This window comes from Hippocampus comes, unplaced genomic scaffold (genome assembly GCF_001891065.2).
Source record: "Hippocampus comes isolate QL1 unplaced genomic scaffold, H_comes_QL1_v1.1 scaffold106, whole genome shotgun sequence".
Classification (NCBI taxonomy): Eukaryota; Metazoa; Chordata; class Actinopteri; order Syngnathiformes; family Syngnathidae; genus Hippocampus; species Hippocampus comes.
Window position 1 is genome coordinate 388,303 of NW_017842055.1, and position 22,769 is coordinate 411,071.

The 22,769-nt window shown below is 42.1% G+C and overlaps 2 protein-coding genes across 4 annotated transcripts in view; one reads left to right on the forward strand and one right to left on the reverse strand.

Moving 5' to 3' along the window:
• Window positions 1-22,769, reverse strand: part of cenpp (centromere protein P) — a 64,742-nt gene that overhangs the window by 17,789 nt on the left and 24,184 nt on the right. The window lies entirely within an intron of this gene.
• Window positions 5,247-20,848, forward strand: aspn (asporin (LRR class 1)). 2 transcript variants are annotated; one of them, XM_019860477.1, is made up of 8 exons: window positions 5,247-5,474; window positions 11,843-12,091; window positions 13,369-13,481; window positions 14,608-14,821; window positions 18,109-18,219; window positions 18,318-18,411; window positions 19,376-19,514; window positions 19,939-20,848. In XM_019860477.1, the coding sequence occupies exons 2-8, from the start codon at window positions 11,878-11,880 to the stop codon at window positions 20,134-20,136; spliced, it is 1,083 nt and encodes a 360-aa protein (XP_019716036.1). In that variant the 5' UTR covers window positions 5,247-5,474; window positions 11,843-11,877; the 3' UTR covers window positions 20,137-20,848. The 2 variants fall into 2 exon arrangements, with proteins under 2 accessions (XP_019716036.1, XP_019716035.1); XM_019860476.1 differs by lacking the exon at window positions 5,247-5,474 and adding an exon at window positions 7,926-8,152.

Consider the following 22,769-nt stretch of genomic DNA (forward strand, 5'->3'; position numbering starts at 1 on the left):
TTATGTTGTCACAGAACACAATATTGTGTTGGTCCCGAAAAATCCATCAAAACGCTCTAAAATGGTCGTGAGTCACTGAAAGGCTTTGTGACAGTGACACTTCAGAACCGATAATTGCTGATATAATGATCCGAATGCATATTTGTGTAGTGTGGACGATTGTAAGGACAGAGAGTTTGTTGGGTTAAAAAAAAAACTGTAAAGGAATGTTTCTATTTGACATGCTACTGGGAGACATACAGGATTACAAAACGCTGCTCTTTTCAAGTGCGTACATCATGTACGTGACAAAGACACTGACATGTGGAAACATTTTCCTTTTTTTGCAATAAAACAAGCAGAGCCAACGCCAGCAGATAAAGCGCCGCTCTTGTAGCCATTCGAGTCAGAAGATACGAAAGGAGATGGAATTTGCCAGCATCACATCAGGCTCTCATTAGATGATGTTTGGGAAAATTGCATCCTTTAACCTTGGAATCGGTCACGAGCCAAATAGTCTCCTGAGGTATCAAACTGCTGTGAGTGGAGCCTCAAGTCAAACACTTCATCATCATCATCATCATTATTATCGTCGTCATCATCATTGTCGTCGTCACGGTGTCACGGGTGGAGCAAGATTTGCACTCATTATGTGATTATCTACCATCAATCAAAGAGGAAATGCAGGGGTGTAGACCGCATCAGTCAACTCCAAATTGTTTATGATCATGTACTGAATGTGTGTCAAAGTGAGAAGAAGAAAAACAACAACAACAACAACAACAAAATTGTTTTCCAAACATAACTGTTTCAGAAATATGTATTGTAGACGATGTCAAAATTCCTCCAAAGGGAAGAAAATCAAAACATTGGAATTCAAATCATGACACGTCAGGAAAACTAGACTTCACATCCAGGAACAGGCGCAAGAGATCAAATAAAATGTACAATATTTTCCCCACAAAAATCAGATATCCCGTTTTAGTTACATTTTTTTTCACTGAAGTCAGATTTGAATTTTTCCGCAGTAACCTGATTTCTAATCAGAATCCCCTCCCTCCCCCAGATTTCCGGTTTGTTGCAGTGGTAGAGTGGTCGTTTCCCAACCCAAAGGTCGGTGGTTCGATCTGCGACAATTTGAAGGTGTCCTTGAGCAAGATACGGAATGAGTGAATGGGTGAATGAGGTAACAGTGTAAAGCGCTTGAGTACACGAGGTAGGAAAGCGTTATATAAGTGACAGCCCACTTGCCACAAACGATTTTTGTCACAAAAATCGGGTTTCCAATTTTTTGGGTCACAAAATCACATTTCTGATGTCATTTTTTTTTTCCAAACTCAGATTTCCAGTTTTAAATCCACAGATTTTGAATTCAGTTTTTTTCAGCATTCACGTGCAATTTCTCCAGAAATTGCATCTACTTACTAATAAAGGCACTCTTCACCTTACACCATTTCCTATGGGAGGAAAAAGAAAAACAACCGGGTAGAATTAGACTTGTTGCGTGTGTTGGTAATGATGATTCATTCGTCACTCTGCGCAGAGACACGCCTATGGATTTAGTGGCTTGGCCTTAATTGCTACACAGACTTGAGGATGATGCTAACTTCCTGGACCGTCCTCTTATTTGCCCTGCAAACCTTGACGGGCATTTTGGCAGCAAGTAGCCATTCCCATCACACACCACTGCCTGGCTCACTAACGCTTGTCCTGTCCTATCTGCTGCATGTTGGGTCTCTTCCTCACAAGCCGCTCAACTAATTTAAACATGAAATCAACCCCTGTTCATTCCAGACCCGCCCGCAATATACCGGTACTGAAAGTGAAAATCCGCGAGAGACCACATAGTATATATATATTCCTTGGAGCCTGTTTTCACTCTCCTAACGTCAAGAAATGAGAGATGATAATATAACGTCACTTTGAGAAATTGAAAGGAAAGACTGGCACGCACCTTTTCACCATCTGTTCATTTCATACATATTTAACCGATTGAAAATCTTGAAAATAGCCCAAGAGCAAATCTATGAAGTCTTAAACACTCAAACTTCCCTTTGCGGAAGCTGTGTGTCTTTCTGTCACCTCAAGATTTAAAGTCCGGTTGTTGTTGTTGTTGTTTTAAATGAGTGAAAAGAGTTCAGGAAGAGACAGTAAGTCAGTTTTGTTAAAAAAAACAAAAAACAAAAAAAGGGAGACTGAAATGTTTCACAGCAAAGGGAATTGGTCAACCATGGAGTCAAGTTTGCGTGCAGATTCCTTGTCGCTGCAGATTCATTGATGCAATAAATAAAGTTCATTGTTTTATTTATTGCATCACTCATGGCTCTGAGAGCTTTGAAAAACACTTTGGGGAGATGTAACGATACTCTTTTGCTTTTGAGACGTGTTAAAGGCTTTTTGACTTGCCTGTAAAAGAAACAACAACAACAACAAATAGCCTTGTTGTAATGTTATGCTACTGCCACCCACGTGTTGTTTCTCAGCTGCGCTGTGAAAGCTCCACTGCTCCTCTCATGCTACATCTGTCAAAGAGATTACGTGAAGGGGTGAGACAACGTCTTGTGTACAGCTCCACGATCCTCTCAAAGACCATTCCAGATGCTCCCTTTCCTAGTGCCGAGGTCCTATTCAGGTACACGACACACCTCGGACCGGTGGCCGGGCCGTCGCAGTCGAGGCTTGCGTTGAGCGTGAACGAATGCCGCCGCGCCGGCCACACAAAGGCAGACGTGAATCACGATGTGCGTCAAGAAGAAACTAGGGAATATTGCAAAACACAACAAGATGGAAACTAACAAAGCAAACGACAATAAGCGCGAGTTTCCGCTGAATAAGTGCCCGGAGATCGGTTGGCAACCAGTCCATTGTATTTCTGTCTGACTGCTGATAAGCAAGGTTATGATCGTGAACGAAAATCAACAAAAATAACTGAATCTAAAATTGAAAAAATCTTGAACATTTTCCATCCATCTAGTATCTAACCTGCTTATCCTCACGAGAGTCGTCTTTGGGCAGTTGGTGGTGTAGACCCTGAACTAGTTGCTCGCCAATCGCGAGGCACGACCATTCACACTCACTATCACGCCTACGAACAATTCACGCACAGTGCGGTCGAACTGTACGCAAGGGTGGAGCTTTCTTTCAACACGCCGTTGTGGGAGTGAACACAGTAGGAGTTTAACCAGCCCTCTCCCCATCCCACGACCATGATTCGGAGGATTCGATGCCCGCTTTTATCACATTTATGAATGAAATATGATGACAGCCACCACACACATCGCCAGACCTCAGAATCTGTCTGCCCGCACCTCGTTCAAATTCACCCAAATCACGTACCATCTGCAACTTAGACCTGCTCTGAACTGATCTGAGGTCATATCTACTTTGAGTCACCATATTGTCAGGTGCATCAAGGGCGGGTAAAAGAAAACATCCCTTGGTCCGCCGGAACATCCAGTATGTCGCAGAGTAAGCTGCCAAATTCCCAAACACGCTGAATGAGGCATGCACCAACACAGAAATCAAGATGCGGCTGTTTTTATGCCGAGCGCAGGTGCGCCGAGTCTTGTGTGACAACCAGTCCATTGATTGTCAAAAAGTGCTCAGAACTGACAGCCAAGTGGTCTACTAATGGTCTTCGGGTCTGCCCTGACCTTGACTGGCAACCTGTTCCTTTTTTGTTTGCATGTGCAATGCCACGGGCTGGAAAAAGTTATGAAATGAGAACAATTTGGAAGTCAACCGGTGGCGCACACCGCCGCACATTTTCCCAAATTTCTTGCAAAAGTGGAAGTTTCATGGAAACGGGTAAGTGGATCTCAAGCGTTTCTCCTGAGATGATCTCAGAAGCCTCGGAAAGTATGACTGCCCACCGACCCCCCCAGCGAGAAGAAAGCAGTGCAAAAAAGCTGAGCTTCCCTTTTGGCTTCTTCTTCTTGTGAGTGCCAAACCAGGGGCACATGTGCTCCGTCTAGCGACGCCTCGGGGCCGTGCCTCGGGTAAGGGGTGGCGTGGGGTGGGGGGTGGGGGTGATTACGCTCCAGCTGGCCTCAGCAGAAAAGAGAGGCACAGAATCAAGGGGGATGGAAAAAGGGAAACAGGCGCACGTGAGGCGCAGACGAAAGACGACCCGCTTTGCTTGCTTTTTCGACCCCCTTTAAAGCATCAAATGTACAGCTGTGCGGTGTGGCTGAACCTTGTACAGCCCAATGGTTTTGCGACATACAATGCTGCTGTTCACATTCACTTTCGTGTATGGACCGTATCCATTGTATCTCTTTATTTTAGACTACTACTCTCCAGCCTGTTAAATGATATTTGTTATCATGTCATGTGCAATGCCGCTGATTATAATATAGGAACTATAATTGGTCTAGTTTTTTTGATACATAAAATACTACCGACCGTCATTGCTGCTTTTCACATTCACGTTTGTGTATATGCAATACCTAGAGTATGTATAGACCAGGGGTCGGCAACCCAAAATGTTGAAAGAGCCATATTGGACCAACCCCCCCCCCCCAAAAAAAAATATGTCTAGAGCCACAAAAAAATTAAAAGCCTTATAATGAAGGCAACACACGCTGTATGTTTCTATATTAGGTATATTAGCCTACTAACAAAATGACTACGTTGGCGACAAATACACAATGAGCCTTGATGGTTTTTTTCCCTTAAGAATGTTTGTGTCATGTTTTGTCCTCCTACAGAAACCAGAGTAAAACAAAAAATATATTTCCCTCCCCTATCTTTTTCCATTTCCAAACATTTTTGAAAAAACTCTCAGGGAGCCCTTTAGGCGGCGCTAAAGGGCCGCGTGCGGCTCTCGAGGTGCAGACCCAGTGTCGGCTATTTGATATTCGTTGATACTGTACATTTGTAGGACTTTTATTTTTGGTTATACGTGTTCAGGCAATCATTTCGATTTTTTTTTCAAAAATCGATGATTCTGCTCAGTTGTAAGTATGTACATAGATAGTTTTAGATTTTGTCTTTTGTGCTACGGCTGTTGTAAAACCGGAGTTTCCCCATGTCGGCCTAATGAAGGTTCACTCAATTTGATTTTTCAATAGGCAGTTTTTTTTTTTTGTTTGTTGATCTAAATGACCAAAAGGGACTGCCGCCCAGGGGATCTTTTATGCTGACAATCTCAAGGCGGTGGAAGCAGGAGCGCCACCAGCGGCCCTTTTAGTTTAGTGCGTTAACTCGCCTGGCAAGGCTTCAAAAGGGCAGCTCATATTCTCAGATGCTGTGATGACAGAAAGGCTCTGGTGTCAGGGTGAGGAGACCACAGCTCGCAGCAGTGGGGGTGTTCTCCAAGTTTTTCTTTTTCTTTTTTTTTTTCTTGTCCTTGCTGCTGAGACAAGGGGGGATGCTGTTCTCTGCGCTGACTTGGGCTGCATCCCTTAGTCGTGTGTAGCGGAAAGTGTGCTGCTGCTGCTGCTGCGCTCGCTGCCTGGGCTTTAATCGAGGACAAAAAGCCACTGACGGATAAGGTAGGACGACAACCGGTGTGTTTTTTTTTTCATGACATTTTTAAGTGTGGTTTGGGTTAAACTGCGGTTCAACAGAGGACCCAGAAGTCGCCTGAAAACTGGTAGTCTTTATTAGACAAGATGTAGAAGCAACTTGCCTCAATCTACAACATGACCGATTTGGCAGTTTGTAGATGCGGATAAAAGAACCTTCTTTTAAGGGAACAAAGACGCCTCCATTCGTTTTGAGCTCATTTCGTCGACGTAACAAGGAAATAATTGGCAATGACAGGAATTGGGTGGTGGTTGTGGTGGTTTTAAACTGTTCCAAGTCAGAACGCATTAAAGCCGACAAGAGCGGCGATTGAGGCTGGAGACATCATTAGGGTTGAAGTGTTTAATGAGGTCATGGACCCAACCAGTTCACACGCACTTAAAGGCAAGTTTTATTTGATTTCTTCTCTTGGCTTGTCTTATTGTGTACACGCCAAAACACAAACAAAAATCTCTCCAGAATACAATAAGCACACATGATGAATTCCCCATTGAATTAAATCATGAAAAACCAAGCTCGCCTGTGCTAATAACTTCTGAAAGTTTCTCAAAGTGTGGTACTCGACCCGTCCTTGGTCCCCCAAGGAACCTCAAAATGTTCTGTCTGTTAGATTTTATCGTCACTTGCTGTTAATAGGGAAAAAAAAAACTTTACCATTAATGAGGAAGGAAACCACAATAAACATGCCGAATCATGACTGGTGGGCTTTTTTTTTTTTTTAAATCTGGATTCTTGACTTGGGTTCTCCATTTGGAACAGATTTTCTTGGGAATTTTCCATACATTTTTGAGTGGTTCAAATTCAGAAGTTCCCAAATAGCAGTTTGTTTGTTTATTTATTTGTGTTGAATGGTCCTTTTTGAGGAACAATTTTGAGAAATGCTGATCTGAAAGAATCGTACATGCCATTTATAAAGGTGTTCTGTTGGTCGGAGCTATTAATTTATTTCCTGAAAATGGACACCTTTGAAAAGATTACAGTGAACCTAGTGAAAAAAAAAAATCCATCGCGTTCTGGACATGTGCTCTCCTTTTGGACCAAATTTTGCTTGGAAATTTCTGAGTTGTTTGCATTTCTGAGGGATCAGAGTGGATATTTTATGGCTTTTACGAATGAGAAGTCTGAAAGAACAATCAGTGGTGTTTATCGACGAGACACGTATTTGGTCTTTATGGATTCAGTCAATCGGATTTCCCAAGTTCCAAGATTTTTCGGACAATTTACGAGTTGTTCAAGATCCAATGGTTCCAAATAAGTGGTGGCTGGGTTTTATTCACCGGTCCTTTCTTGATGACTTTTTTAATAGCCTAGTCTTAGAGCTTACACCACACATTGAAAAACAAAACCCAAGGAAAATACGATAAAAACGGAACTGTGATTGTCCTTGGATTTTTAAGGCAATTTCAAAGATATTCAATGTTGTAAGGGTTGAGAACATTTGGTGGTGGTAGTTTTTTTTTATTGATTGGTCCTTTTTTTGAGACTAAAGAAAGAGTATAGAGTAAACAAAGAAATCAAGGAAAATGCACCCAGATGCAAATACAGACTTGGGGCTGTTTTGATGACTCTTGTTTTCTTTTTAAACCAAAATTTCCTTGCATTTTTCAAACAATATCAGATTTTTTTTTGGTTCGCATGTTCTCCTTTGGAACCGCGCCCCCCCAAAAAAAAATATGTCTAGAGCCACAAAAAAATTAAAAGCCTTATAATGAAGGCAACACACGCTGTATGTTTCTATATTAGGTATATTAGCCTACTAACAAAATGACTACGTTGGCGACAAATACACAATGAGCCTTGATGGTTTTTTTCCCTTAAGAATGTTTGTGTCATGTTTTGTCCTCCTACAGAAACCAGAGTAAAACAAAAAATATATTTCCCTCCCCTATCTTTTTCCATTTCCAAACATTTTTGAAAAAACTCTCAGGGAGCCCTTTAGGCGGCGCTAAAGGGCCGCGTGCGGCTCTCGAGCCGCGGGGTGCAGACCCCCAGTGTCGGCTATTTGATATTCGTTGATACTGTACATTTGTAGGACTTTTATTTTTGGTTATTCGTGTTCAGGCAATCATTTCGATTTTTTTTCAAAAATCGATGACTCTGCTCAGTTGTAAGTATGTACATAGATAGTTTTAGATTTTGTCTTTTGTGCTACGGCTGTTGTAAAACCGGAGTTTCCCCATGTCGGCCTAATGAAGGTTCACTCAATTTGATTTTTCAATAGGCAGTTTTTTTTTTTTGTTTGTTGATCTAAATGACCAAAAGGGACTGCCGCCCAGGGGATCTTTTATGCTGACAATCTCAAGGCGGTGGAAGCAGGAGCGCCACCAGCGGCCCTTTTAGTTTAGTGCGTTAACTCGCCTGGCAAGGCTTCAAAAGGGCAGCTCATATTCTCAGATGCTGTGATGACAGAAAGGCTCTGGTGTCAGGGTGAGGAGACCACAGCTCGCAGCAGTGGGGGTGTTCTCCAAGTTTTTCTTTTTCTTTTTTTTTTTCTTGTCCTTGCTGCTGAGACAAGGGGGGATGCTGTTCTCTGCGCTGACTTGGGCTGCATCCCTTAGTCGTGTGTAGCGGAAAGTGTGCTGCTGCTGCTGCTGCGCTCGCTGCCTGGGCTTTAATCGAGGACAAAAAGCCACTGACGGATAAGGTAGGACGACAACCGGTGTGTTTTTTTTTTCATGACATTTTTAAGTGTGGTTTGGGTTAAACTGCGGTTCAACAGAGGACCCAGAAGTCGCCTGAAAACTGGTAGTCTTTATTAGACAAGATGTAGAAGCAACTTGCCTCAATCTACAACATGACCGATTTGGCAGTTTGTAGATGCGGATAAAAGAACCTTCTTTTAAGGGAACAAAGACGCCTCCATTCGTTTTGAGCTCATTTCGTCGACGTAACAAGGAAATAATTGGCAATGACAGGAATTGGGTGGTGGTTGTGGTGGTTTTAAACTGTTCCAAGTCAGAACGCATTAAAGCCGACAAGAGCGGCGATTGAGGCTGGAGACATCATTAGGGTTGAAGTGTTTAATGAGGTCATGGACCCAACCAGTTCACACGCACTTAAAGGCAAGTTTTATTTGATTTCTTCTCTTGGCTTGTCTTATTGTGTACACGCCAAAACACAAACAAAAATCTCTCCAGAATACAATAAGCACACATGATGAATTCCCCATTGAATTAAATCATGAAAAACCAAGCTCGCCTGTGCTAATAACTTCTGAAAGTTTCTCAAAGTGTGGTACTCGACCCGTCCTTGGTCCCCCAAGGAACCTCAAAATGTTCTGTCTGTTAGATTTTATCGTCACTTGCTGTTAATAGGGAAAAAAAAAACTTTACCATTAATGAGGAAGGAAACCACAATAAACATGCCGAATCATGACTGGTGGGCTTTTTTTTTTTTTTAAATCTGGATTCTTGACTTGGGTTCTCCATTTGGAACAGATTTTCTTGGGAATTTTCCATACATTTTTGAGTGGTTCAAATTCAGAAGTTCCCAAATAGCAGTTTGTTTGTTTATTTATTTGTGTTGAATGGTCCTTTTTGAGGAACAATTTTGAGAAATGCTGATCTGAAAGAATCGTACATGCCATTTATAAAGGTGTTCTGTTGGTCGGAGCTATTAATTTATTTCCTGAAAATGGACACCTTTGAAAAGATTACAGTGAACCTAGTGAAAAAAAAAAATCCATCGCGTTCTGGACATGTGCTCTCCTTTTGGACCAAATTTTGCTTGGAAATTTCTGAGTTGTTTGCATTTCTGAGGGATCAGAGTGGATATTTTATGGCTTTTACGAATGAGAAGTCTGAAAGAACAATCAGTGGTGTTTATCGACGAGACACGTATTTGGTCTTTATGGATTCAGTCAATCGGATTTCCCAAGTTCCAAGATTTTTCGGACAATTTACGAGTTGTTCAAGATCCAATGGTTCCAAATAAGTGGTGGCTGGGTTTTATTCACCGGTCCTTTCTTGATGACTTTTTTAATAGCCTAGTCTTAGAGCTTACACCACACATTGAAAAACAAAACCCAAGGAAAATACGATAAAAACGGAACTGTGATTGTCCTTGGATTTTTAAGGCAATTTCAAAGATATTCAATGTTGTAAGGGTTGAGAACATTTGGTGGTGGTAGTTTTTTTTTATTGATTGGTCCTTTTTTTGAGACTAAAGAAAGAGTATAGAGTAAACAAAGAAATCAAGGAAAATGCACCCAGATGCAAATACAGACTTGGGGCTGTTTTGATGACTCTTGTTTTCTTTTTAAACCAAAATTTCCTTGCATTTTTCAAACAATATCAGATTTTTTTTTGGTTCGCATGTTCTCCTTTGGAACCGCGTTTCGGGAGGTAATTTTCCGCCAATTTGCGAGATATTCAAATTCCGAGGTTTGCAATTTTGTGGCGGTAGCAGGCTTTTATTGATTTGTCTTTTTGGAGCCATGTGAAAGAAGAGTATACAGGCTGGACCGGAGGCTGTTTTTTGTCAATTTCTGGAATCTTGTTTTCCTTTTGGGCCAGAGTTTCCCTTCAACTTTCCAAAAATATTTAAGTTGTTAAAGTTCTGACTGAGGGACGCTGGTCCGAATGAATCCGACAGAACAGTATGTACACTCACAGCAGGATAGCGAAGGGTCGCTCTTTTCCTGCTGCTGCAGCAGCAGCAGCAGCACATTTTTGTGGGCAGACCCAACACTCGGCAGCCCAGAGAATCCATTAAGATTAGCCCAGACGCGGCGGGCGGACAATGTCAGGGTCTCAGCGGGCAGCGTCAGTGTTTCATAGAGGGGAGTCCCATAAATCACCCCTGCGGCGAATAGGTAGGAGCATGGCAAACATTTGCCTTGGCTGCCGGCACCACTCATTTCCAACCGGAGTCCTTAGACAAGCACGGAAACAATGACAACAACGTTTGCTTGCGCTGCAAAGCATCCGTTTTTTTTTTAACTTTTCGTGTCTAACTTGGAAGTGCAATATTCAAACTAAATATGGCAAGAGCGAGCTGCTAATCAGGCATCATAAAACAAATAACAGTCCTCCGCCAAGGTTAACAAAAGCAGGGGGGCAAAAATGCTTTATTCGTTTGCGCGACCGCACGCAGCAGATTCGACAGGACACGATCAAGGCAACGGAGGCGTGGCGGGAGGGGGAGTCTCGGGTCACATGACTGAACTCGTCACACTCGATTTCTATTGTTTGTGTGATACATTGCTTATCTGTAGAACACATGTGGCAATATTCAACCCGAATGTCACTCTCTGCTCACCATGCAAACCACCGCCCTCGCTCTCAGTTGCAGCTGTTTTGTCAACCTCTCTATTCCCAAAGTTCGCACTGCTTTTAGTCGATCGTTTCTAGAAAAGTACACAACAAATAATTGACGAATTCACCCCATTCGTCCCAATATCTCCATTTTTAAAAAGTTAGCAAGCCTGTTTTGAAGGTTTTATGTGCTATGATGTAACGTTATAAGTAACTGTATTGCAATAGCATACATAATTTGTTGTCGATTTGTTTGCTCATTTTGCTTTTTTTTTTTTTTTTTTTTTTTTTTATGTACTACGTAACTGTATTGCAATAACATACATAATTTGTTGTCGATTTATTTGCTCATTTTGCTTTTTTTTTTTTTTAACTCAGCTGTCTGTTGACAGGTCGCCACTGCAAATGAAGATTAAAATAAAGGTTTCATAAAAAGTCACCCGTTTTAGGACTTGCTTGGTTGAAACGACAAAAGACTCAGCCTGACTTTGACTTGAACTACCTGATTTGACGATTCAGGAAGCAACATCTGAAAATAGTTACATGTTATCATCACCTTTTAAAGTTTGAGTAGCTTGTAAGTTGTCGTGCTTGTGACATCGCTTCGACCTTTGAAAGGCACATTTAAGGATGACGTAAGCCTGTCTTGTGTTGGATTTGTAGCATTGTTAACACTTTTTAAACGGGGATGTAAGGACCACGTAGCTTGGAATGTGAATTTTAGGAATTGAGTAACTTGCGTCCTGTTGAATTTGTGGCAGTTTTAAGTCCTTTCAATTGTAGATTTAAGGATTCAGTCTTTTTTTTTAATGCTGTTCAATATATTTGTCTTACAAGTCAGGCCTTTGAACGGCGGATTGAATACGTCAGTCACTTGTCCGAAGTTGTACTTGTAGCATTTAGGAATTACGTAGCTTGTATTGGGTTGTTACCATGTAAGAAGCCAACAAATGCTTTTTTGGGTGCATGGTGAATATGAAATGCAGCTAGATTGTCAAGGTAAATAAAGAAGGGAGCACTTGAGGCCGGTCCTCCACAAGCCAAACGACTCATTTGTCATGTTATTTCCTTCCAGCCAGGCTAAGATAACACTAATCGCTGGTCCGGCCGCACCATGAGGGTGGCCCTTCTGCTCTGTATGCTGACACTGGGCAGCAGCAAATACTACCAGCACGTCGACGTCATGGACATCATGAGAAACTACGACGTCATGATGGCTGATTCCGATGACGACGACGATGACAATAATAACAACTACGACGATCAATACGACAGCTGTCCCTTGGGCTGCCATTGCTCACCCAGAGTGGTACAGTGCTCTGATCAAGGTAAGAATGCTGGCCCAGTCACGTGACTCTTAAAAACAGAGCACTTGATGTCATGGATTGGAAGGATGGATAGAAGCTCCTGGAGCCTCCACAAGGTGTGATGAGAAGTCTGACCAGACTACAGAAGGTTCAGCATGTCGTGTACTTGTTAGGAAGAGTTGCAAATACAGAAAGGACAGACCGTATTTTGTATTCTGTAAGGCGCTTTGGAGTCGAAGGCGCACCTTCAATGAATGGCCCATTTTAAAACCGTCTTCATATGTAAGGCGTACCGCATTTTAGGCACATAGAATAGAAGCTACAATAGTGGCTGTGGTTGCATCATGCATCCACTAGATGGAGCTACACTAAGAGGAATACAATACAATACAGCCTTCACAATCGCTGCAGCTGTAAGAAGGTACTTGACATAACATTTAAAATACTACATTTAAGAAATCAGAATATTGATCATATATATCGGATTATATGGCGCACTGTCGGCTTTTGAGAAAATTGAATGCTTTTAGGCGTGCCTTATAGTGCGGAAAATACGGTAAATGAAATGCAATTGCAGTGAACCCTCACTATTTGAGCGGGTTAGACACTCAGACCTGATGCAAATAGTCTGAATTCAAAAGTACTAATTTTATTCATCATTTCCTGCATTCATAGTTTCAACCCTAAATATATCCCAAACTAGGATCCAAAAGAACATACCTAATATTTAAAACTCATCTTACAACATTACGCTTTTAGAAATGATTCCCGACTGATACCTGGGCCATGCGTTAAGAAAATGGAGAAAAGAGCGCATCCAACTGCTACGTTAGCATAACAGCACAAGGATGATGTAATAGATGATGTTGTTTCGTGACTGTCTCTGTCTCTGAACTGCAGCAACAGCTGGAATCCAATACCACAAACATCAAAATAACAATAGAACCCATAGAGGGTTTGTTGTTATCTTACATATCGTAAAACAGCAAAGCTCCATTTGTGACCTTTCAAAGAGGGAAAATTGATCTTTGTCAAATGCGTGCATATATGTGTGTGTGTGTGTGTGTGTGTGTGTGTGTGTGTGTGTGTGCATAAATAAAAGCCAAAAGTCATTTGCATTGCCAAGTTCTAATCAGTTGCTTCCCGTATCCAACGTTGAGTAGGGAGCTGTGAGCAGCCACCATTTGTAGCAAATATAAAACAATTCCTGGAATGATTACGTGGAATTAAAAGCAAAAGACAAAAAGTTCCACTTTTCACAAAAAGATATCACACATTTGATGTGACGACACCGACAGGTCTGATCAACGTGCCAGCCAAGCTTCCGAGTGACATCTTGATGATCGACCTCCAAAACAACGACATCACCCAGATCAAGGAAAACGACTTCAAAGGCCTGGACAAGCTTTATGTGAGAGCAATACACAACAAGCAGGCCGATTGAGCATTTAGTGAGCATTGATTGCGCGTCCCTGCTTACGGTACTTGTACTGGTCTGTTCTTTTGTCTTCACTGCCTAAAAGACAATTCGACAGTCTTACTAGTATGTGCCCTCGTGGTTTTTCTTGGGAGCTGAATTGTCGTATTAGCTGGAATGTGCATAAACGGCTTTCCATAGAAACACGTGGCGAATCGGGAAAAACAAAGCCATCTGAAAAGTTTCATCGGCTCTGTCGGAAGAAACTGTCTTACTAGTATGTGCCCTCGTGGTTTTGCTTGGGTGCTGAAATGTCGTATTAGCTGGAATGTGCTTAAACGGCTTTCCATAGAAACACGTGGCGAATCGGGAAAAACAAAGCCATCTGAAAAGTTTCATCGGCTCTGTCGGAAGAGAAGCTAAATGAGTCACATCTCGTGTGGGAAAACACCTGGAAATATTTCAGCTTTGAGTCATGCCGATGGTATCGGTGCACACGTGTTCTGTTTATGGAGTGACTCGAGTAATTAGTAGTTCCACTCATTATCCTGCTTCGAAAAACAAACCGCGGCGGCCAACCGTGGGGTCGAGGCACAAGTACCGTTTCCCTTTTTCGTGTTTTCTTTGGAGTTGGACGCCAAATCTGACCGGTTTCGACTGCCACGAATACGGAAGGATACGCATCTGATCACTAATTTGGTGAGGGGGTGGGGATTAATAGTGGTTTGAAAGAAGATTTTTGCGGGACCAACGCAAATCAACTTATCCCACTCAATGTCAACTGGGAAGCAATCCCGGATGCTGTCTGCCTCTAATCATATGGGCTAGTCGAAATCCCAATTTGAGATAAATGCGCGGGGACTTCCGAGGAACTGCTTTCGACACCAATGGGTGCCGATACTCTACATTTACAATACATGCGCCTGTAAAAACTCGGACTCTCATCTAAATTTTTGGGGTTAGTTTCAACCAGTCAAATGGGTAAATATTTAGGGGAAACATGATGTCCGGTGTCTCAAAGGGCTGCACTGCAGACTCCAGCATCAACTGTTAAGAGGTCAACCCCAATTGATAGATTTCTTTTTGATTGCTCAATGGGATGTGTTTTGTCTCACAACAGGGCCTGTTCCTGATCAACAACCGGATCTCAAAGATCCACCCGAATGCCTTCAAGAACATGAACCGCCTGCGCCTGCTCTACCTTTCCTACAACTTCCTGACGGAGATTCCGGCCAATCTGCCGCCCAACATCATCGAGCTGCGCTTCCACGAGAACAAAATCAACAGGATCCAGAGGGACGCCTTCAAAGGCCTCAAGAAGCTCCACGTGCTCGGTAGGGATCCACAAATAAACCAACGTCTAATTGTTGTTCTTTTCACACATGGCCCGCAGGAGCAGGGAACTGCAGCCACTGTGCAAGGCACAGGTGTCAAATTCTGGCCTTGCAAGTTTTAGATGTTTCCCTCCTCCAACACACCTGATTCAAATCATCATTCTGCTGCTGATCACGAAAGAGCAGATAGAAACAACCCCCCCTCCCTTTTTCTGAAAGTACAAAAAACATTTTTGCTTGGTCAACTTCGTCTTAGCGTTCTGTTTTGGTGCCAAAAAAAAAAAAATAACCCCAACTGCGTCCCTCCAAGTCTGTTCGATAACTTTAAAGCAGTCAAGCAGCACAGGAAATGAAGGACTTGTTACGGCTCTGATATACTGCAGAAATTTCCGGGTTATCTTAGTCCTCATATTCGGTGTCTCTGTCATTCATTTGAAAACATTGGCATGGACAATAGGCGAAAAAAATGCCTCCGCTCATAAATCACTGGAGAGCGTTTTTCCAAAGGCTTTTGCAGGATGGTTCGTTTTCAGTTGAGATGATACATTGAAAAGAAAGGGGGGTGGGGGGACTAATCTTAAGCATAAAAAGATCAGTGGTATTTTAACAGACGTGTTGAAGCATCAAAAACAGATGCTCTTTGTAGTTTTTTTGTTTTTTTTGGTGTAGTGCGCTCAAACCTGGCAAGCCACCAGGATGCGATCATGGCGAGTGCTGAGGCCACCTCATGAATCAAATATCATGGAAAGAGCTCCGAAAATTATTCGTGAAACGGATTATGTTTTTGATCAAATCAAGGGAAAAAAAAAAGAGACAATAGCAACAGGGTTTGCAGCCTCAAGAAAATAAGAGCCACAACGACTATGGCATCTGACGTCGTCATCAGCTCTATAAAACTTAGAGAAATACAAGAAAGCTGCGTTAACTAGATTAAAGATCGCTGGCCAAACATGAACTAAGCTGGTTAGGGACCATTAAAATAACTCTTCATATAAGTCTTAATATGATCGTACAGCTAACAGATTACAGATAACAGTTCCAGAGTGCCAAGTGTCTCAAGTGCGATCGTATGTTTTGAATGAAGAAGATTGTATAATTTGACTTTTAGGATGGGCGATGAAGGAAAATCGCCATTATTCTGACATTGAAATCACGATTAACATGACACAATTATTCACTGATTTCAAAACCAACCCCACCCCAAAAAAAAAAAAAAAAAAAAAATCTGATGTGGACACGTGTAGATTTTCACAGATTGGGAAACTCTATGCCTGTGAGTATGATCACTAAATCCCCTGTAATGCAAATTTTTGCTAGCCCGTCAATGGAGTGTGCTGGCTGTGTTTCTTAAAGAAAACACACGTTGCATATATTAAATCCATCCATCCACCCATTTTCTGATCAGGCAGTAGGCGGGGCACACCCTGAATCGATTGCCAGCCAATCGCCTGGCACACAGAGACGAACAACCCTCCGCGCCCACACTCACACCTCGGGACAATTTCGAGTGTTCAGTCAGCCTGCCATGCATGTTTTTCGAATGTGGGAGGAAACCAGAGTACCCGGAGAAATCCCACACAGGGAGAAGATGCAAACTCCACACAGGAAGGCCGGAGCTGGAATCGAACCCGGTACCTCTGCACTATGAGGTCAATGCGCTAAGCACTCGACCACCGGGCCGCCCATATAGAATACACATTGTGTGTATTATTTGTTATCGTATGTTGAGTTTTACAGTAACTGCAACTGGAGGGTTCATAACCAACTCGTGCAGAAGAACATAGGTCACACGCCAGCAAGGCAGGGCCGTTCCGGATGCTTTCATAACACAGGAACCTACCTAGACACAACGTGCCGTTTGGCAAAGGAATTATTATTATTATTTTTTTTTTTTTAGAATGTTTTTATGGCGGTGAGAAGCTGAAACCGAAATCACAATTCAATTTCGAAGAATTGCCCCAAGCCGAACTTGATTCATGATTCGCTGAACGCAAGTCTCAAGTGAAATTTAGAGTGTTCGACTGGCCTGGGTTGATTTTTGCCACAGGAAATTGGGACTTGAAGGTTAAGACTCGAGACTTACTTGGGTCAATATCAGTCAAAAGTGCCATGACTGTCCTGACCAGGAGCAGCCAGTCATGATGAAAACGCAGCAGAAGAGTTAAACTGGGGCCTTCTTATAAGTGGGCACACATTTGCACCATTTTGACAGTACAAAAAAAAAAATGTTTGCTTCATCTTACACCTTTCTATAAATGTGATTTTTGTGCGTCATAAGAGGTTAAATGATACTAAATCTATTTTTTATGATGAATCATTTACTGTCCGCAACAAGTTATTGGATAAAATGAGCAATTTTGACCATGCAGCTTCTATTTTCATCACATTTTGCACAGGTCCCTGAAACTGCTGTCCGCCCTCTCATCATGGCTTCGCTGTTTGTTTGTGACATCACGACCAGCATTTTGTCTCGCTTCAATGTTGTCCATTTTGTCAGAGCAAATTATCCTTCGATATAAAAACCTTTCAGAACTATATTTGTGAAAAACTTGGTTCAGAGTCGACTTATTAACTGAGTGAACCATATTAGCCTACTTAGTGATGTCCCGCCGCGTGCTGTGCTTGCGGTTGATTTTTTTTTTTAAGTGATGTCCCGCCGCATGCTGTGCCTGCGGTTGATTTTTTTTTTTTTTTTAAATGAAGTGTGGGAGCTTGCTTAAAATACGCACGTAAGAGGTGCAACAATTCAATCCACAACTAATCAAACGTTAATCGACAACTACTTCATTTTGATCGTCTCGTTTCGACATTTCACTTCAAATTGTCCGAATGCTCCTCTCGCCGGCACATATTCTCCAATTTCCGCCGTGCTGCTTGCAAACAGACCGATTATCATTGGGTTGGATCAAAACGAACATCTGCTTTTACTTTGGAAAACAATGAGCCGATTTTCTGACGCCACGGACCAAACCCGTCAGTGAATCATCATCAATTGGATTTGAATGTAATTTTCTGCACCGTCAATTTGAAATAGTGCCCTGTTTTGGAATCAAGGGACAGCAATTTAAAACAATGATTTTTAACCGATTGTTTGGCTAAATATAACTGAAATAGGAATCGACTATTCAAATAATTCCAAGTCGCAGCCCTAAAAAGAGTAATTATGAAGGTCAATGGAAGATCTCAACTTTTGGGGGGGAAGGGTGGGCGGGGGCGGTGAAATGAGGACGTGTGAAAGGCACCTTGTGTTTGTACGGACTCACTTGTGACTTGTTGCGCTGAAACAGAGTTGGGCGCCAACCCGCTGGCCAACAGCGGCATCGAGCTGGGAGCCTTCAATGGCCTGGCCACGCTCTACGTGGGGATGGCCGAGACCAGGCTGACGGCCGTGCCCAAAGGTATCGCCTCCCTCGGCGCCGCCGCCGCTAATTCAAACTAATAAACGGTTGAGTTCCATTCCATTCCCCTCGCTCTCTTTTTTTTTTCTCCCCTTCAGACCTGCCCTCCTCCATCACAGAGCTCAACCTGGAATACAACAAGGTCTTGAAGGTGGAAGTGGAAGACTTCATCAGATATAAAAATCTGCAGAGGTAACCAGTTTTTCTCATCACTAATTAAAAAAACTGCAACTGTGAGCAAATCCAAGACGAATACACAACGGCACGGTTGTCCTCGAAGTGAAGTCGATTCCCCCCATAGGAAGTATGTAAATAAAATCAGCAAATCCAGACTGTTGGCATCATAAACCCTTGATTAACTCGACAGGCAAACCGTTTTTCTCAAGAAGAGTTTCCATCTGTAAAATGAAAATACAAGAAAGAAGAAACCGCTCGCGCTCCTCGGCCACAAAGACACATTTGTTGCGGAGGCCCAAAATCAGATCGACTGTCTTTTAAAGCCAATGAAATTGAGCATTCAAATAAAAATGGCTTCGTCGGAATGTGAAAGAATTAATCCCATTGTGCAATACATTGGATTTTTATACTAGAGAAGGTGGAATAATATAACGTTAGCATTATATCTAACTATTTGGGATTTTTATATTCATTAATATAGCGTACAGTATATATAAATTGAATAGAAGCTGGAGTAAGTAATTTTTTTACTTATTTATTTAAGGCATGTTATGTTAGAATTATATCTAACTATATATTTTTTTCTGAAATCGAAATTTCCATTTGGGATTTTTATATTCATTAATATAGTGTACAGTATATATAAATTGAATAGAAGCTGGAGCAAGTAATTTTTTTACTTATTTATTTAAGGCATGTTAAATTAGTTAAATGATGTCTTTTCTTGCCTTTACTTTTCTTAATTTGCAACGTTTCAATGAATTTTTCAAATGACTCATTTATTGCCTTCTATTGACGAAATAGGACCTTTCATCATGGAATGACATATGCGTTTCTTTATTGACTGACTTGAAAATGTGCCTGAAAAGCGCTCTGCTGAATGCAACATGAAGAAAAAAAAAAACCTCTGACCCTGTCAAAGTGTGTCCGATTGGCTGACATGCAAAGTATATCGTCATGTTGTGTTGGCGTGTGGCAGACTGAGCCTGAGCTTCAACCAAATCCGCTTTGTGGAGAACGGCAGTCTGGCCAACATCCCCAACATCCGTGAGATCCACCTGGACAACAACAGTCTGAAAAAGGTCCCGGCGGGCCTCAGCTCCCTGCGCTACCTTCAGGTGACCCATCGTACCCACGAACACACAAACGCCAGCACTGATTCGCATTTTGTCACTGGCCTTACCTCATTGAGTGTTTTTCACCAAATTTGGTGGAGCGCCAAGCACAACTTCGCTCTCAGAGGGCCTCCTGATTTTTTATTTGTTTTAAACGCTCTTTAGAAGCTCTTGTTTTCAACGACCAACTGCTGCGTTTTCTTAAAAATCTCTCGTGCTGAGCCACGACACCCTTGAAAAGACAAGCAACTGTAAAAGTCTTCCTTGCAAGAGCAAATATTATTGTGGCAGTTTGCGCCAAAATGGATGTCGAACTTTCCAGTTTATAAGCTGCTGTCATCTTTTTTTCCCGCTGCGGGATGAATTTCCCACTCAGACGCTGAAGTGATTGCAAAGATTGTTCCAAAATCTCCGTCTGTCTGTCCAGGTGATTTTCCTCCACGCCAACAAAATCACCAGCGTGGGCGTCAACGACTTCTGCCCTATTCGATTCGGCGAGAAAAAGAACTTGTACAGCGGCATCAGCCTGTTTGCCAACCCCGTCAAGTACTGGGACATCCACCCCGCCACCTTCCGATGCGTCGGCGGACGGCAGGGCGTTCAGCTCGGAAACTTCCGCAAGTGATGGACAGCGAGCTAGCGACCGTCCGCCAAACTGGGGAGAGCCGGAAATGATCCCGACTTAATCCAAATTCTCATACTCAGAGGTGAAACAAACGGATGTGAAAATTTCACATCATAATTATAATGGACTGCAATTATCCTGATAATACTGGCCAACCAAAAAAATAATTTAGGACTCCTGAGTCCGAAAATCACACCAGTTTCTTTGAAGTGGCTCTAGTTTTTGAGATACCAATATTTGTTAACGTTAATTGATAATGAATGCGCTTTGACGGTTTAGGAAATGTACGTTGGTGGTTATTAAAAGTAGTGTTTGGGCTTTGGCGTCAGCCGTTTTTGCATTCGTTCACTGTTAATAGTGCCCAATTTTCAGAATGTTTGCTTGATTTCCTCATGAAAGACAATTTGCATGGCGAGGGCTCGCTGCGAAAACGAGTGAATCCAAAATGACAGATTACTGTACGGGCATGCTTGAAAGTTGAAGCATAAAGAGAATACCAGTGCCGTAACTTGCACATGATTAGCACTTTGCTACAACAAAAATATGCAATTCCTCCAAAATTAGAGCCAGCTTGGGAAAAAAAAAAAAAAAAACGAGGTAATTTCCAGATTCAGTGACATCAAAATACAAGAAAACTGTTCAAACTTTCTTGGCACCAAAATGTATGTTGACCAGTGTAATCAGTATTATTATGAGATCCGCCGCCCCCCCCTCCCCAAAAAAATAAATCACACATACAAGCACCAATTACCATACTTGCATTTCTATTCCCTATTCACAGTAAGGATCTCTCTGCAAAAAAAAAAAAAAAGGGTGTTTACTGTACAATTTTGGATAGTCTTTCCGTGTTTTCCGCCCGTCTCGGCAACTTTTGCCATTTTTTCCCCTGCATTCTCAGCCGGCATGTTGATCATCGTTCATTCATTCCTCAACAGTCTTGGAAAAAGCTCAATACGCCCACACTTCTGCCCTCATCTTTTCTTTAGGTGACGAAATGTCATTTTTTGTCGCTCTGTAATGGTCTTCTATTTCCATTGGTTTGCTGTTGCGACGTGCAGTCCTGGAAAGGGTGAAGCGGAAAAACAAGTACGACTCTCATACGTGCTAAATACGGCAATAACGAGAATTGTCAAAAAAATAAAAAATAAAAAAAATCAAAGGACAATTGCTTGTCATAAATTTGACCACAGTTTATCAGTGCTGCCGGTCTTCGGGTGACGACAATAGCAATTGCAGCACTAAAAAACACATCAACAACTCCTCGACATAAGCTATAGTGACGATAAATTCAGAATTGAATTGCTAACGCTGACTGTAGTAAATTCCATTGACGGTTTATCGGTTCAGGGGGTCCTCGGTTAACAACAGCCTGCTGCACGCTGTTTATAACCTTCAACTTTGTATCACTTCCGTCGCAAACCGAGAAGCCCCGCGAATAGGTTGATTTTTTTGGGCGTTTAAACCACCTCCAAACTTTATACTTGTTCTAACGTTGTATGCTTAAAAATATGCTGACGTTTACTCTGTACCCATCCTCAAACTAACAAAGAAATTTTCCCTCTTTATCTTTCATTCATTTTTTTCGTTCATGTCATTTGCGGGCATTGCAAAGTCCAAATCTTCCATTTTGAACAAGTGTTCTTTCCAGCAAAGGTCTGTAATCACTTCAGGGGGATATTGGCCAGATTCAGTGCAATAATACAAGAATACATGACTCCAAAGGCCAAGCATTTTTTTTTCCCCCTTTGTCATGAAATGTTTTATATGCATGTGGAGTAATTTCCCAGATGTCGTCTTTGTCACAAAAACCAAAAACAGAAGTGTCCTCGGCAGGGCTGTGGATGAACCAATTGTCACAAACGTCTCCTGCAGGTTGAGCCCAAATGCGGCTCATGTCACTGATTTGCAAGAAAGCGAAAATTGCACAAGAATTCTTGACATGTTTTTGTCATATGTCCTCTCCTCTCATGGTGCTATATTTATTGAGTATGTTTTCAAATAAACCTGGAACACCTCCCCAACCTTGTTCACTGTTGTCATTGGGGCTCTTAGCGCAGGGGTGTCAAACGTATGGCCTTTGGACCGGAACCGGCCTGTCGGGTGGGGGCAGTGGATCCAATCCAGCCCGAGAACACATTCAGTGGAGTTTTATCAATACAGGTAACTGCTGTTGCAAATTTTGCCCAGTGGAAGACACACGGGCAACCACTTCCGTGCAATTCTGGAAGTGGCCACTTATCAGGATTTGACGCCTGATATTGATGCTCTTGAACGCATTTTTGTTAAGAAGCAATTTCAGATTGCTCATATGATTTGCAACAAGATAATAATCAAAAACTGTTTTTTCAGATGTTCTTGTAATGAATTTGTACTAAAAACAACCAGGAAAATGTGGAACTGTTGTTATTTAAAGCTTATTAATACCTTAACATGAGATCAAAGTGGTCTGAATGTGACCCATGTATTGAAATGAATCGACACCCGTGTAATTTAGCATTTGCTAACATCGCCGGCCCAAGGAACCTCACTCCATACACTTTTCAACTCTCTTGTCTTGCCAAGACAGCGGATCCTGTCAGGCCTACACTCATGCCGAATGTAATTCGAACTGGAAGCAATTGTGACTGCTGAAG

Excerpts from the sequence above, each read along its gene's own strand:
- aspn (XM_019860477.1), top strand. The coding sequence starts at position 11,878 with ATGAGGGTGGCCCTTCTGCTCTGTATGCTGACACTGGGCAGCAGCAAA. Across the intron at positions 12,092-13,368 it reads GGTACAGTGCTCTGATCAAG|GTCTGATCAACGTGCCAGCC; the intron begins GTAAGAATGCTG and ends CGACACCGACAG. Across the intron at positions 19,515-19,938 it reads GCTCCCTGCGCTACCTTCAG|GTGATTTTCCTCCACGCCAA; the intron begins GTGACCCATCGT and ends CTGTCTGTCCAG.